At 42.3% G+C, this 16,908-nt stretch overlaps 1 protein-coding gene across 4 annotated transcripts; it reads right to left on the bottom strand.

Moving 5' to 3' along the window:
- srp19 (signal recognition particle 19) lies at positions 1-16,885 on the bottom strand. 4 transcript variants are annotated; one of them, XM_072583748.1, is made up of 5 exons: positions 16,717-16,885; positions 13,194-13,269; positions 3,662-3,733; positions 3,463-3,571; positions 1-402 (listed from the first exon to the last, which is right to left on the bottom strand). In XM_072583748.1, exons 1-5 carry the CDS (start codon positions 16,752-16,754, stop codon positions 269-271), a joined length of 429 nt encoding a protein of 142 aa, XP_072439849.1. In that variant the 5' UTR covers positions 16,755-16,885; the 3' UTR covers positions 1-268. The 4 variants fall into 4 exon arrangements, with proteins under 4 accessions (XP_072439849.1, XP_072439858.1, XP_072439864.1 ...); XM_072583757.1 differs by lacking the exon at positions 16,717-16,885 and adding an exon at positions 16,391-16,548; XM_072583763.1 differs by lacking the exon at positions 3,662-3,733.
- Positions 16,886-16,908: the final 23 nt, after the last annotated feature.

The raw sequence follows: 16,908 nt of genomic DNA, 5'->3' as shown, positions 1-16,908 counted from the left end.
TATTGTTATATTTGTTTTATTAAACAGACATCAACTTAAACAACCAGGCAGTGAAAGGTTGATAATAGGACACATTTTTTGAAAACATTTCCAACTTAATCTAAGTAAGTGTAATAGTTTAAATTATTTGCTCCTGCTGATTAGAATATTAAAATATAAAGAAAAATATGATGGCAGCTTTGTCAGACAGTCCAGGTCAAATGACACAATGCTTATGATACAAGAATGTTTTCAAAATAAATACTTAATGCTAGTGACATTAGCAGGATTACTTCTTCTTCTTCTTCTTGCTCTTCTTTCCACCTTCCCCTGGTTGTGCGTTCTGATCTCCTCCTCCAGCCTTCTGGGTCCTAGTCTTCAGTTTTGGAATCATTTCTGCCACATATAACATTATTGATTTTCCTGTGTGAGGAGATAGAAAACAGATTTTCTTTACAAATTTATCAGTGGTTTTGAATTAGTTCATCCAGTTTAAACTTCTGTTTGCAGACTCAGCATAGAAAACTCGGGAGACAAAACAGAGGGGTCTCCTCAAACCTCATGATGTGGCCCTTTTCTAACCCAACAACAACTGGTCACTTAAAAGTAATCACTAGTCATACGTGAAGTAGTCAGCCATTCAACCCTTGTCATTCAATAAGATCATGGCTGATTGGAATCTTCAATTCCACTTTCCTACCTTTTCCCCATAATCCTCGATTACCTGACAAACTTTTAATCAGTAAATCTCAGTCTTGACAGCCCTCGGTGGTTAAGAATTTCACAGATTCATGACCCTCAAGAAGTACCTCCTTATCTGTCTTATCGTGTGACTTTTCATGCTCTCCAGTCCCAGACTCTCCTATAGCTTGGGTACCTCAAAATAATGGAGGGAAGACATTGTAGACAATGTTGAATTTCATCATCAATGTGCCAGTGCAGCCTTTAGTCACCTAAGCAACAGAACTGTTGGTGACAAAAAAACCTCAAAAGGTGTCATCACACTCATGGTCCATAGGACATCAGTGTTACTTGTCACCAGCGATGCCTCCATCTACTGAAGGGAAAGATGGTCCACGTGATACTGCTTGGCCTGCTGTGCTTTGTTCAGCTCCATTCTCTATCCACTGACTTTCCAGCATCTGCAATTCGCACTATGTCCGGGTCTATACGAGTGCCCTCTCAGCCAACATCACTAGCAATAAAGCTATTGGTGACAGTCAATTAACTGCTTTAGGCAGGCCATATATTTCCACATGTCCAACACAAGACTGAGCTTCATCATGCTGTGTTGTTACCAGGAGGGCAGAGGAAACATTTCATGGACATTCTCAAACCCTTCTTGAAAAGTGGAAGAACCACATCGACGAGTGGGAATCTTGTGCTCAAGAGCAATTAAACTAGAAAAGAAGTATCGGTGAAGGTGTCCCTCATTTTGAACACTGGCCTCAGTCAAGGTCAAACACATGTAGAAATCCAAGCATCCAACCCATTTGCCTCTTCAAACACTATTTGTGGTAGTGTGTAGGGATTCAGCATTGGATTGTGGTCATCTCAGGACCCACAACTCTGGAGTGGAAGAAAGTCATCCTCAGTCCCAAGGGACTACATAGGATGAATGAGCTCATACATCAATACAAATACAGAATATATTGTTATGTGACTGCATGACCTAATAAATGAACAAGTAAGAACGAAACAAAAAAGCCCCTGAAAATCATCTGTAGTCCTACAGAAAATCTCAAGATGTTTTCTCTCAAAAACAGGCACTCTGCTTCCTACATCTTTAGACTTTTTGCCCCTCTCAAGGTTCCAAGCTAAGCAGTCAAAAATATGTGCTTGCAAAGTGAAGTCAGTCAGATTGTCCAGTGTCTTCAATTGTTGACAGTCATTGGTAACCTCCATAATTTACAAAATAAAAGGAAGATTTTGCTGGTTATAAATACCCCATTAAAAACTCAGCCAGTGGAATCAGGAAGGCAGAGATAATAATTGAAATAAAATCCATAATGTTTCAGAGTAGGCTGGATAGGAAGTTAAAGAAAACAGGAATAAAGTATTATAGAAACAGTGAATTACAAAGGCTGCTCACGCGATGTGTAACGTGAATACAGACCAAACATCCCAACTTCATATTGTAATTTTTAGAAGTGCAATATCATAGGCTGCAGATAAAACAGAAATTGGTATCAAAAGACAAGAGGCTTCCATTCGAAATGAATATAACTCAGCACTTTTATAAATTGTAAGATCATGGCTGATGGTCAAATAAGCAAAATCACTGATAGGAAAGTGTACATAAATGAACAGAACTTCCACACAAACTGCCTCCCGTACAATTGGACACATGAAGTTCACTGATTTAAGGCTTTTGGTCTTTATGCAGCAGATTGAAAAATCAGTTTCACACACATCTCAAGTGGCATTCTTTAACTAATATAATTAACTTAAGCAGAATAAATTTTTTACTGCTACTGTAACTGAACACATTTTGAAAAATAGTCTTCACCCAAAATTTTAAAATCATAACATGGGACAGCACAGTGTGATGGTGATCAGAACAATAAGCCTGTGCCAGCTTTTTCACAGAACTGTGTAATTAGTCCCGTGCTCTTTCCATTTCAAACACTTATCATTCCAGCAAATCTCTTCTGAGCCTTTTCCAAGACCTTGACATGTTTCCCAAAACATTGCACTCAGAATTGAACAAAGTACTCCAGTTAAGATCAATCTTTTAGAAAGTAGTTGAACTTCCTTCCTTTCACATTCTCTGCTGTAGTTATTAAGGCAGTCAAGGATCCCATTTGCTTTTTAAACAAAAAAAAAGGCTTCTCCATTTGTTTTGCCACCTTCAACATTTGTGTACATGCACTCGAGTATCCCTATCATAGCAACCCTTTTAAAAGGAATTGTAACATTTTGTTTGTTACCTTATTCTCATTTTTCCTATTTAAATATATCACTTCACACTGGTGTTAAATTTTACCTGCCATTTAATCAGTCTAAGTTCGTCTGAATTCTGTTACCAATATTAACTACATTTTAGAGCTGATGTCATCTGCAAACTTTGAAATGATGTCCTTTATATCCAAGTTTGTTATTAATAGCTCTTAGATCTCCAAATTCTGAAGAATTTCATTGTATACTTTGATCCAGTATGAAAAATAACTAAATTATTACTTCATGTTTCCAATGTCTTAGCCATATTTCTACGTTTTCACTGCCTTTTTATTCCCAACAGTTTTAACTTGGCTAAAAAGTATGTTAAGCGACACTTTGACAAATACCTTAATTCCATCTTTAGGTTAATGGCACCTTAATATATTTCTGTTTTTAAATGAGTAAAAATCTAATAGTGAAACTTCTCTACTTGCTTTGAAAAAGTAAAGTGCATGGGATTATAAAAGTAAAAATTAGCTCACTCACAGAAATGACGTACAGTTAAGAGACCACTGTATATGTTTTGCAGATGGAATTACTTACGTGTGGGAAACTGTTCCAAACAAAAGGATCCATCTGCATTTTTCAGTTGAACTCGTATTCTACCTCTGAACTGTACATCTCTGTTCCACTCACGTGGGTACAGTTTATTCTGAAAAACAGTGTAAATTCTACATTAATAGGATGTGGGTAGAACACCAGGAATCTTAATATTCAGGAAAATATTAATTACAATAAGTACCTCTACAGCCACAATCAGTCCAGCTGCTGCACAAACATCTCGAATTTCTCCAAAAGTTGGGTTTTCAACAGCCTTTCACAGAAAATAAAGTTTCAATGACAAAACAGCTTCAATAGATGTTACACGTTTTGTGCAAAGCCTATACATATGCACTTCACAAAGCAAGTGCTTGGAAAACAGAAAAATAATGCTAAGAATGATTATACAAGAAAATCAAAAGTTTTACTAAAGAAGTTGACCTTCAGGAGATTTGTTAACATTTGATGAGAGAAGGAAGAGATTAAGGCAGAGAATTCCAGCAGCTAGGAACAGACAGCAAAAGGTCCCGCAACTGTTGAAGGGACTGAAGATACCTACTTTCACAAAGTTAACAGAAGGGTTTGGTGTCAGTTGTACACAATCTTCAAGCTAATCCTGTATCTGAAAAGGACCAATCTGTAACTGAGGAAAAAGGTGCTAAATACGTTGGTGATACCAATAATTCGGAGAGAAAATGAGACAATTGCTCAAATTAATAGGAAACTACTCAGCAAGTCAGCCAACTTTAAGGGAGTGAAATAAAGAGTCAGGCTTCAGCTGATGACTCCTTTGAAACAGCAAAACAAAAATATGGTAAAGTGTAAAAGTGAGAGTTGGAGCAGTAGGCCACTTGGCTCAGAAACCTGCTCCACCATTCTATAAGATTGTAGCCAATCCGATTACGTCGCATTCTGGTCTACCACATGATAACCTTACACTGTCTGAGGGAGAGAGATCCAAAAACTCATGACTGAGAAAAAAAAAAGACATCTTAAATGTCCCTATTTTTAAAAGAGTCCTCTAGTTCTAGATTTTCCTACAAGAGGAGTCCTTTCTGCATCGACTCCATCAAGACCCCTCAAGATTTAAAGATTTCAATTAAGTCATTTCTTACTTTTCTACACTCTAGCAGGTACAAACCCAGCTTACCCAACCTTCCCTCATGACAACTCATCTTTGCCAGCTACAAGGCTAATAAAGATTCTGAACTATTTTCAATTCCTTGAATCCTTCCTTAACTAAAGGAAACCAATGCTGTCCACCGTTCTCAGCTGTGGTCTCACTGTACAACTGTAGCATAACTTCCCTACTTTATGCAGTTCCCGTTATAATAAATAACATTTTATTTATGTTCCTAAATATTTGCTGTATCTACATACCAGCATTTGGCTACATCCGCAGCAACACCCTCTGCACTTCAGAACTCTGTATTTTATCATATAGATAATAGCTTCATTTTTATTCTTCCTGCCAAAATTGACAATTTATATTTTCTACAAATTATAGTTAGTTTGCTAATTTCAAGTCATTTTGTGTCTCATCCTCTTTTCTTTCAGACTTAAAGGATCATAAACTCCTAGAATTCATGGGTGTCTAGATGCTTAGACACTTCCCTCTCTCTTTACTTCCCCCTCACTTTCTTCTAAGCTTAAACCTTGCCATTTTTGCAAGTACCAAATGCAAAAATAGTCAGCATGACTTATCAGCACACATTGAGACATGTTAGGTTGCAAAGAAATTTACTGAGTATATGTATTCCTGCTTTTTCCCAGATCTTACAACTAGTTTAAAATTTAAAATAACTGTTGCAGTCTGGTTACTTTTTCTTGCGTGGAATAAATTTTGGTGACGTATGCACGGTCGTTTTGTGCCACATTCAGCAAGGTGTAACTGTCACTTTTCACACGCATGGACTGCAACACTCTACCCATCAAGGGACATTGCCCTTAAACACAGCCATTCACAATATCCTGCAACTTGGAGAATTTTCCAGAAGTTCCTATTTTTATTTCTAGCATCTACTGTGTTCTGCTTTTATGCTGGAATGATCTGACTGCACTGTGAATACACGCACGCACAGGCAGTCACACAGAGCCGGACAATGAAGAGACATTAAACATCTGCATGGTTGAAGCCAGTGAACTGGTAAGAATAATGTGAGCAAGTGAAGTCAAGTTTAAAACTAAAAATCACTCGTTAAGAAGCAGCTTACTGTAGAAGCTAAATGAAAAACTGAGGAAATTCTGAGATGGAAATCAGTGAGAGGTTTGGGCAGTGCCAGACCAACCTGGAGGATAAGATAATTAAAAGAAGGAGTAGAGGAATGCGTCAAACAGCCAGAGGTCTGCTGCACAGAAAATGGCCCTTCAGCCCATCAAGTCTGTGCGTCTTAAAAATCCCCACCTAACTATTCTAATCCCATTTTGCAGCACTTGGTCCATAGACTTGTATGCCTTGGCATCACACATGCACATCTAAATACTTTTTAGATTCCCTACAGCGTGGAAACAGGCCCTTCGGCCCAACCAGTCCACACCGACCCTCCGAAGAGTAACCCACCCAGACTCATTTCCCTCTAACTAGTGCACCTAACACTATGGGCAATTTAGCATGGCCAATTCACCTGACTCGCACATCTTTGGACTGTGGGAGGAAACCGGAGCACCCGGAGGAAACTCCGCACAGACAGTCACCTGAGGCTGGAATCGAACCGAGGACCTTGGTGCTGTGAGGCAGCAGTGCTAACTACTGAGCAACACAGTACTACAGATGTTATGGGGGTTTCGGCCTCCAGCGCCCTTGTAGGCAATCAGTTTCAGATTGCCACCATACTTTGGGTGGAAAAGAAATCCTCATAACCCCTCTAAACCTCCTGCACCCTTGCCTTATATCTACCCTTTGTAGAGATCAAGGATCACTTCCTGGTTCTTAAACTCTGTACCTTAGCTAGTAGAGGCAAGTATCTCACAAACCTTCTTAACCTACTTTATCTACCTGTCCTACTATGTTAAGGAAATGTTAGACATACACACCAAGGTCCCATTGATCATCAGTACTTCTCAGGGTCAAACCGTTCATCATGTATTCCCTTGCCTGGTTTGTCCTACCCAACAGCATCACTTATCCCAGACTGAATTTAGTTTGTCATTGATCAGCCCATCTGACCAGCCAGTCTATATCCTCCTATAGTCTAAAAGGTTATCCTCCTCACTATTTACTGCTCGACTAGTTTTCGCATCATCTGCAAACTTATTGATTAACCTTCCTACATTCACGTCTAAACAACAAGAGTCCTAGTGATCCTTCCTGAACTCCACTGGACACAGACTTCCTGTCACAAAAACACTCCCTTGATCATCACCCTCTGATTCCTGCCACTCAACCAATTCTAGACCCAATTTGCCGATTTCATTTGGAACCCATGGGCCTTCACTATCAGTCTCCCACGCGGAACCACAAGAAATAGGAACGGGAGTAGGCCATTTAGCCCCAAACCTGATCCACCATTCAAAAAGGTCATGCTGGTCCGACATTCTTCTTGTCCACTTGCCTGCATTTTCGCCAAAGCACTTAATTCCCTGACTGATCGAGAATCAATCAACCTATCTAAGTTTTGAATAAGGACTTTATAAAGTCATGAGGGCATGGATGGGGTGCATAGTCAAAAGGTAACTTTTTCATGCAGAGAATGGAGTGAGTATGGAATGAGCTGCTTCTGGATGGAGGCAGGTACAATTACAACATTTTAAAAGCATCTGGATGGATATACAAAAAGGAATGATTTAGAGGGTTATACAGTCATAGAGATTTACAGCACAGAAACAGACCCTTCGGTCCAACTCGTCCATACTGACCAGATACCCCAACCCAATCTCGTCCCACCTGCCAGCACCTGGCCCGTATCCCTCCAAACCCTTCCTATTCATATATGGGCCAATGCTGGAAAATGGGACCAGATCAGATTGGGATGTCTGGTCAGTGCAGTTGAGTTGAACCAAGGGGTCTGTTTCCATGCTGTATAACTTTATGAATCTGCTGCCACAGATCTCTGTAGGAAGAAATTCCAAAGACTCACAACACTCAGATGAAATTCCTCTTCATCTCTGTCTAAAAATTAGTGTCCCTTTATTCTGAGACAATGCTGCCTGGTCCTCAACCCTCCCGTGAGGGAAACATCCTGTCAGCATTTATCCGATCAAGCCCCTTAAGACTCCTATATGTTTCAATGAGATCATCTCGGATTCTTCTGAACTCCAATGAGTAGAGACACAACCTTTGTTCATAAAACAATTCCTTCATACTGGGAATCATTCTAGTATGAAGGCATAAACTACCTCTTATGAAATAATATACTTTTCTTAAATAGGGAGATCAAAATTGCTAACAGTGCTCCAGATGTGCTCTGGACACATTATACAGTTTCACTAAAACTTCCCAGTTTTGAAGAAGGGTCACTGAATCTGAAATGTTAACTCTGCTTACTCTGCACAGGGAAGACAGCGAGGTCTGCAGATGCTGGAGATCAGAGTTGACAGTGTATTGCTGGAAAAGCACAGTAGGTCAGGCAGCAACTGAGGAGCAGGAGAATTGACGTTTTGGGCCAGAGCCCTTCATCAGGAATGCTGCTCCTCGGATGCCCCTTTTCTCTCCACAAATGCTACCAGATCTGCAGAGTTTTCACAGCAATTTCTGTTTGGTTGCAGTTAGATTTCCCTACTCACACTCTAACCTAATCAAAAGCCTTGCTGAAGTCCAAGTAGACTACATCAAATGCATTGTCACCTACACACCTGGTCTATCTTCAAAAAATTTAATCAGATCTGTCAGACATGGTTCCTCCTTAACAAAACTATGCTGTTATTGACTAATCCCTGCCTCTCCAAATGCAGATTAACTCTGTCCATCTGAAATTTTCATCTCCAATAAGGTTAGATTTACGATGCTTAGTTTCTTGATTTATCTCTTCTTGAGAAATGGAATTGTTATCCAACACTTTTTCTGTGGCTAGGAAGGAAGTGAAAATTATTATCAACCTATTATATCCTCCCTTGACTTACTTACCAGCCTGGGATACTTTTAATCTGACATGGAGACTATTTTTAAGCATGCCAGACTACTCAGAACGTCCGACCAGAGAGAAGGCATTTCTGGATCTGGTATTGTGCAACGAACCAGAATTGGTCAGGGATCTCAAAGTGAAGGAGCCATTGGGAAGTAGTGACCATAATACAAATAGCTTCAGTCTGCAATTTGAGAGGGAGAGGGCACAATCGGAAGTGACAATATTTCTGTTGAATAAAGGGAACTATGGAGGAGGAGCTGGCCAAAGTTCAATGGTGCAATACCTTAGCAGGGATGACAGTGGAGGAACAATGGCGGATATTTCCGTGTATGATGCAGAAGATGCAGGATCAATTCATTCCAAAAAGGAAGATCGATCCTAGGAGGAGGCAGGGGTGGCCGTGGCTGACGAGGGAAGTTAAGAAACATATAAAGTTAAAAGAGAAAAAGTATAACATAGCAAAGGTAAGTGGGAAAACGGAGGACTGGGAAGCTTTTAAAGAACAACAGAAGATTACTAAGAAGGAAAAACACAGAAAAAGAATGAGGTACAAAGGTAAACTGGCCAATAACATAAAGGAGGATAGTAAAAGCTTTTTTAGGTATGTGAAAGGCAAAAAAATGGTTAAGACTAAAATTGGGCCCTTGAAGACAGAAACAGGGGAATATATTACGGGGAACAAAGAAATGGCAGAAGAATTGAATTGGTACTTCAGATCTGTGTTCACTGGGGAAGACACAAGCAGTCCTCCAAGTGGCTGAAGGACCTGAACTTAAGGGAATTTATATTTGCCAGGAATTGGTGTTGGAGAGACTGTTAGGTCTGAAGGTTGATAAGTCCCCGGGGCCTGATGGTCTACATCCCAGGGTACTGAAGTAGGTGGCTCGAGAAATCCTGGATGCGTTGGTGATTATTTTCCAGAGTTCAATAGATTTGGGATCAGTTCCTGCGGATTGGAGGGTGGCTAATGTTATACCACTTTTTAAGAAAGGTGGGAGAGAGAAAGCAGGAAATTATAGACCAGTTAGTCTGACCTCAGTAGTGGGAAAGATGCTGGAGTCTATTATAAAGGATGAAATTACGACACATCTGGATAGTAGTAACAGGATAGGACAGAGTCAGCATGGATTTATGAAGGGGAAATCATGCTTGACTAATCTTCTGGAATTTTTTGAGGACATAACTCTTAAGATGGATGAGGGAGATCCAGTAGATGTAATGTACCTGGACTTTCAGAAAGCTTTTGATAAAGTCCCACATAGGAGGTTAGTGAGCAAAATTAGGGCGCATGGTATTGGGGGCAAAGTCCTAACTTCCATCGAAGGTTGGTTGGCTGATAGGAAACAAAGAGTAGTGATAAACGGCTCCATTTCGGAATGGCAGGCAGTGACCAGTGGGGTACCGCAGGGATCAGTACTGGGACCTCAGCTTTTTACAATATATGTTAATGATATAGAAGATGGTATTAGTAATAACATTAGCAAATTTGCTGATGATACTAAGCTGGGTGGCAGGGTGAAATGTGATGAGGATGTTAGGAGATTGCAGGGTGACCTGGACAAGTTAGGTGAGTGGGCAGATGCATGGCAGATACAGTTTAATGTGGATAAATGTATGGTTATCCACTTTGGTGGCAAGAACAGGAAGGCAGATTACTACCTAAATGGAATCAATTTAGGGAAAGGGGCAGTACAAAGAGATCTGGGTGTTCTTGTACACCAGTCAATGAAGGTAAGCATGCAGGTACAGCAGGTAGTGAAGAAGGCTAATAGCATGCTGGCCTTCATAACAAGAGGGATTGAGTATAGAAGCAAAGAGGTTCTTCTGCAGCTGTACAGGGGCCTGGTGAGACCACACCTGGAGTACTGTGTGCAGTTCTGGTCTCCAAATTCGAGGAAAGACATTCTGGCTATTGAGGGAGTGCAGCGTAGGTTCATGAGGTCAATTCCTAGAATGGCGGGATTACCTTACACTGAAAGACTGGTGCGACTGGGCTTGTATACTCTTGAGTTTAGAAGACTGAGAGGGGATCTGATTGAGACATATAAAATTATTAAAGGATTGGACACTCTGGAGGTAGGAAACATGTTTCCACTGATGGGTGAGTGCCGAACCTGAGGACTCAGCTTAAAAATACAGGGTAGACCATTTAGGATAGAGATGAGGAGAAACTTCTTCACCCAGAGAGTGGTGGCTGTGTGGAATGCTCTGCCCCAGAGGGCAGTGGAGGCCCAGGCTCTGGATTCATTTAAGAAAGAGTTGGATAGAGCTCTCAAGGATTGTGGAATCAAGGGTTATGGAGATAAGGCAGGAACAGGATACTGATTAAGGATGATCAGCCATGATCATATTGAATGGTGGTGCAGGCTCGAAGGGAAGAATGGCCTACTCCTGCACTTTTTGTCTATTGTCTATTCTATCTATTGCTAACTTCTTCACAAACATCACAGTACTTCTCTCTGATTTTTATACCCTCAACGTCCCTTTCACAAGTGTTTACAAACCTAACTACATCCTCTGGCTCCAGGCACAAATTATCACAATGGTTCATAATGGGTCCTACTCTTTCCCTACAGAACTGGCTGAAAGGTAGAAGACAGAGGGTGGTGGTGGAGGGTTGTTTTTCAGACTGGAGGTCTGTGACCAGTGGAGTGCCACAAGGATCAGTGCTGGGTCCTCTACTTTTTGTCATTTACATAAATGATTTGGATGCGAGCATAAGAGGTACAGTTACTAAGTTTGCAGATGACACCAAAATTGGTGGTATAGTTGCCAGTGAAGAGGGTTACCTCAGATTACAACAGATCTTGACCAGATGGGCCAATGGGCTGAGAAGTGGCAGATGGAGTTTAATTCAGATAAATGTGAGATGCTGCATTTTGGGAAAACAAATCTTAACAGGACTTATACACTTAATGGTAAGGTCCTAGGGAGTGTTGCTGAACAAAGAGACCTTGGAGTGCAGGTTCATAGCTCCTTGAAAGTGGAGTCGCAGGCAGATAGGATAGTGAAGGAGGCATTTGGTATGCTTTCCTTTATTGGTCAGAGTATTGAGTACAGGAGTTGGGAGGTCATGTTGCGGCTGTACAGGACATTGGTTAGGCCACTGTTGGAATATTGCGTGTAATTCTGGTCTCCTTCCTATTGGAAAGATGTTGTGAAACTTGAAAGGGTTCAGACAAGATTTACAAGGATGTTGCCAGGGTTGGAGGATTTGAGCTACAGGGAGAGGCTGAACAGGCTGGGGCTGAGGGGTGACCTTATAGAGGTTTACAAAATTATGAGGGGCATGGATAGGGTAAATAGGCAAAGTCTTTTCCCTGGTGTTGGGGAGTCCAGAACTAGAGAGCATAGGTTTAGGGTGAGAGGGGAAAGGTATAAAAGAGACCTAAGTGGCAACTTTTTCACACAGAGGGTGGTACGTGTATGGAATGAGTTGCCAAAGGAAGTGGTGGCGGCTGGAATAATTGCAACATTTAAGAGGCATTTGGATGGGTATATGAATAGGAAGGGTTTGGAGGGATATGGGCCGGATGTTGGGAGGACTAGATTTAATTGGAATATCTGGTCAGCATGGATAGGTTGAACTGAGGGGTCTGTTTCCATGCTGTGCATCTCTATGACTCTTGTTGTAAAATAACTTCGGATTTTCCTTTATTTTACCTATTATTCCTTCATGCGTCCTTTTGCTGTCCTAATTTCCTTTTTGCAGTGTCCCCTGGCACATTCTGTATTCCTGTAAGGTTTCTGCTGTTTTGAGCCGTATCTGCCATAAATGTCCCTTTTTCTTTATTCAATCCCATCTCTCCCTTGCTACCCAGGTTTCACACGATTTGTTGTCCCACTCTATCTGTATTGGAACAAGTTTGCCCTGTACCCTCCCTATTTCCTGCTCAAATGCATCTCATTGCTCTGACACAGATTTACCTAAAACTATCTGCTCTCAGTCCATTCTGGCCAAATCATACCAGACCTATTAAAAAATCAGCCTTCACCCAGCTTAGAACTTGGATTTCATGCCCATTCCTATCCTTTTCCATAACAATCCTGAACCTAACAGAGTTATAATCACGGTCTGTAAAATGCTTCTTCAAATGATACTTCAACCAGTTACCTGACTTCATAACTTAACTTTGTGTGTTTGGGGGTGGGTTGGGGTATGGGCATAGTGGCTAAATATGGGTTATCCTGACCCTAACAGTCCCTATTAACAGCTATTCTCCCTCCAAGCCAGATCGTTATCCACTCCTTTGTCTGTTCAACTGTTCTCTCTTTTTGGGCTCTATCTCCACCTATCATTTAGCTCCACCCCCCCATCTTCTGCACAAAACCCAACTTTTTCCCAGATACCATCAGTTCGGAAGAAGGGTTACTCAGCCCAATATGTTAACTCTGACTTCTTTCCACAGATACTGCCCAGACCTGCTGGGTTTTTCCTGCAATCTCTGTATACGTTTTTGACTCCCTTGTTGTCTCTTCTAAGTTTGGCTATTCATCCTCTCTACCGAATCATCTCTCTATATGCCATTTCCCTGCCAAGATAGTCTAAGAGACCGAAGGTGCAACATAGAAATAAGGGCCATTATTGTTGAGACTTCATCTTCAAAACACATTCACTAATCAGAATGCAATTTATTTTTAAACAATTAGAAATCTTCCTTAGTTTCTCACCTTTTCGATTGGTATCCTTCTTCCTTCTGCTATAGTCTTTTTACTGTTTATGTATGCTGGATATATGCAAATGAACCTTCAAAGACAAAAAAGCTTGATTTAGATTTTGAACCCATCAAGAAAAGGTTTTCCTAAGTTATTTAAAATCATCTCTACTTTAAGAAATTAACTCATTGCTTTTAATGATTATTTGCTCCTATTAACATTGATTTTAACTTTTTTTCCGCATAAAGGTCTGGATAATTTTGATGAAAGCTTTTTTAAAATTCTTGTGGGATGTGGGCATTTCTGCCTGGCTGGCATTTATTCCCCATCCCTAGTTGTGAAGGAATGGTGACATGATTCCAAGTCAGGTGATGGTTCACCCATTTACCTGCTGCCTTTGTCCTTCTACATGGAAGTGGTGATGGGTTTGGAAAGTGCTAAGGCTCCTGGGCAAATTTCTGCACTACCTCTAGTAGATCATACACACTACAGATACAGAGTGTTGGTGGTAGAGGGAGTAAATAAATGCTTGTGGATGTGATGCCGATTAAGCAAGTTGCTTTGTACTGCCTGATGTCAACCTTCAAGTATTGTTGGAGCAACACTCATCCAGGTAATGCATCACACTGTTTACTTGTGCCTTGTGAATGGCAGATAAGCTTTACAGAGTCAGGAGGGGAGTTACTCACTGCAGTATTCATAGCCTCTGCTCTGCTCTTATATCCATTGTATTTATATGGTGAGTCTAGTTTCTGGAGCGAAGAGTGTGGTGCTGGAAAAGCACAGCCACTCAGGCAGCACCCCAGGAGCAAGAGAGTCGGCATTTTGGGCATAAGCCCTTCAACAGGAATGAGGCTTTTGGACCAAGAAGGCTTAGAGATAAATGGGAGGGGAGCATGGAGGAGCTAGCTGGGAATGTGATAAGTAGGATAAGGGTGGGCGTGATGGTGATAGGTCGGAGAGGAGGGTGGAACAGATAGGTGGGAAGGAAGATGGACAGGTAGGACCATTCAAGAGGGCCAAATTGGAAGGTTGGGACTGGGATAAGGCGGGGGAGGAGAAATGGAGAGACTGGTGAAATCCACATTGATCCTGTCTGGTTGGAGGGTCCCAAGGTGGAAGATGAGACATTCTTCCTCCAGGTATCAAGGTATCAGGTGGTTAGGATTTGGCGATAGAGGCGGCCCAGGAGCTGCATCTCCTTGGCGGGGGAGGGGGGGGTGGAGTTTGAGAGTTCAGCCACAGGACAGTGGGGTCGGTTGGTTGGTGCGGGTGCCCCAGAGATGTTCTATGAAATGATCTGCATGTAGGTGTCCTGAGTCCCCAGTGTCAAGACCACATCGGGTGTAACAGCTGCACTAGATGGCGTGTGTGGAAGTACAGGTGAATTTCTGTCAGATGTGGAAGGGTCCTTTGGGACCTTGGACAGAGGTGTGGGCACAGGTTTTGCATTTCCTGCCATGGCAGGGGAAGTTGCCAGGAGGGGTGGGTGGGTTGATGGGGGGCTTGGACCTGACAAGGGAGTCACAGAGGGAATGGTCTTTCTGAAATGCAGTTAGGGGTGGGGAGGGATATACACCTCTGGTGCTGGGTCTGTTTGTCGGTGGTGGAAATGGCAGAGGATGATGCAATATATCTGAAGGTTGATGGGGTGGAAGGTGAGGACGGGGGGGTAATCCTGTCCTTGCTGCAATTGGAGGGGGTGGAGTTCAAGGACAGAAGTGCATTGGAGATGGAGGATTTGGGAATAAGGTACAGCATTTTTACAGGTGTCAGGATGGGAAGAGGTGTAGTTCAGGTGGCTGTGGGAGACGGTGGGTTTGTAATGGATGTCCATGTTGAGTCAGTCACCATAAATGGAGATGGAGAGGTCCAGGAAGGGGAGGGAGGTTCAGAGATGGTCCAGGCAAACTTGAGCTGGGGGTGGAAGGTGTTTGTGAAGTTGTTTACTCCAGGGAGCACAAGGTAGCTCCAATACAGTCATCAATGTAGCAGAGGCAAAGATCGGGGATGGTGCCGGTGTAGCTGCGGAAGATGGACTGTTCCATGTATCTGACAAAGAGGCAGGCGTAGCTGGGGCCCATGCAGGTGCCCCAGTCTAGTTTCTGGTTAAAAGGTGACCCCCAGGATGTTCATAGTGGGATTCAGAGATGGTAACATCATTGTACTCAATAAAGATACAATCTATATTCAGTCATTAAATGATGTGTTGCACAAATGTTACTAGTGACTAGGAGAAAATGAGAACTGTAGATGATAGAGATCAGAGTCGAAAAGTGCGTTTTTTTAAAATCAGAAATGGCTTAAGAAGGACTTATATCCAAAACGTCGATTCTCCTGCTGCTCAGATGCTGCCTGACCTGCTGCACTTTTCCAGCACAACACTTCTTGACAAATGTTACTTGCCACTTGTCAGCTCAAGCCCAGATATTGTCTAAGTATTGCTGCATTTGAACATGGACTGCTTCAGTATCTGAGGAGTCATTAATAATGAACATTGTGCAATAATCAAACATCTCCACTTCTGACCTTATGACAGAAGGAAGGTCATTGATGAAATCACTGAAGACAAATGGGTCTAGGACACTATCCTAAGGAACCTCTACAGAAATGTCCTAGAGATGAGATGACCACACAAAGGCCAAACAACCATCATCCTATGTGCCAGGTATGACTCCAACTAGCAGAAAGGCTGCCCCCAATACCCACTGATTCTACTTTTCTCAGGGTTCCCTGCTGCCACGCTCCATTGAATGTGGCCTTGATATTGAGTCACCTCACTCTGGAATTCAGCTCACGTTCAGCAGCATGTTTGGACCAAATGAGGTCAGGAGTATGTGACCCTGGCAGAACCCACACCGGGCATCACTGAGCAGGTGCTGCTTCATAGCACTTAAATAACACCTTAAATTTGGTCTTTAAAAGCAAAAATAACATTTCATCATTGACGTGTTTCAGTTAGACTTTTTTTTTAAAAAGCCTTCATATGCTCCCAGCTATTGTTAGTCAATGTCTTTTTCAAAGGGAATTTCAGACAATGCTTGTAAGAGATTCCCCGTTATTGCAGTTTCGCAGACATCGGCATGTGCAATAGAGATCTACCAAAGACATAAACCGAGGCCTTGTTCAAAAAATTCGAGAGGCTGTGACTGCGTGAAGCCACGATAATGGTTACTGGGTGGCTTTATCCCCCACAAGAAATATCAACCAACACCAGTGTCTGTATCTCTGACTCTGGCTTCGGCATCTCCAAGTCAGTCCCACGTTATGTCCGGCCCAACAGCCGGTAGATGAGAGGCTGGGCTGGATTATCCCGAAAGGAGTGAGCTGCCGGCCACCGGCACTTCCCAAAGGAATCAGCGTGCGCATGGCCACTGGACCCGTCACCGGGCAACGCCAATCCGCTCTATGACGACACAATAGACCTGGTTGCAGAGGTTCCGGAATAGAATGCTCGGACATTCCGATACAAACCATGAGGTGCCCGGATCATTCCAAACTTCACCGCATTAAAAGCAGAGGCTCCGCCAGCTCCTACCTCTCCTTATCAGCGTGAGTTTTGTCCATATACACCATATCGCCTCACACCACTTCCCGTTGAGTCAGCCGGGAGCAAACCAGAAGTCCTCCCTCTGCACTTTGCTGACTGTATCCTAGCTCCTCAAGCCTCTCGATTTGACTGGATACTGGGGCCTTCAATCGACACAACTTCCGCTTTCCAACTGGCAAT

This window comes from Chiloscyllium punctatum, chromosome 2 (genome assembly GCF_047496795.1).
Source record: "Chiloscyllium punctatum isolate Juve2018m chromosome 2, sChiPun1.3, whole genome shotgun sequence".
Classification (NCBI taxonomy): domain Eukaryota; kingdom Metazoa; phylum Chordata; class Chondrichthyes; order Orectolobiformes; family Hemiscylliidae; genus Chiloscyllium; species Chiloscyllium punctatum.
This window is presented reverse-complemented; position numbering and strand designations above follow the sequence as displayed.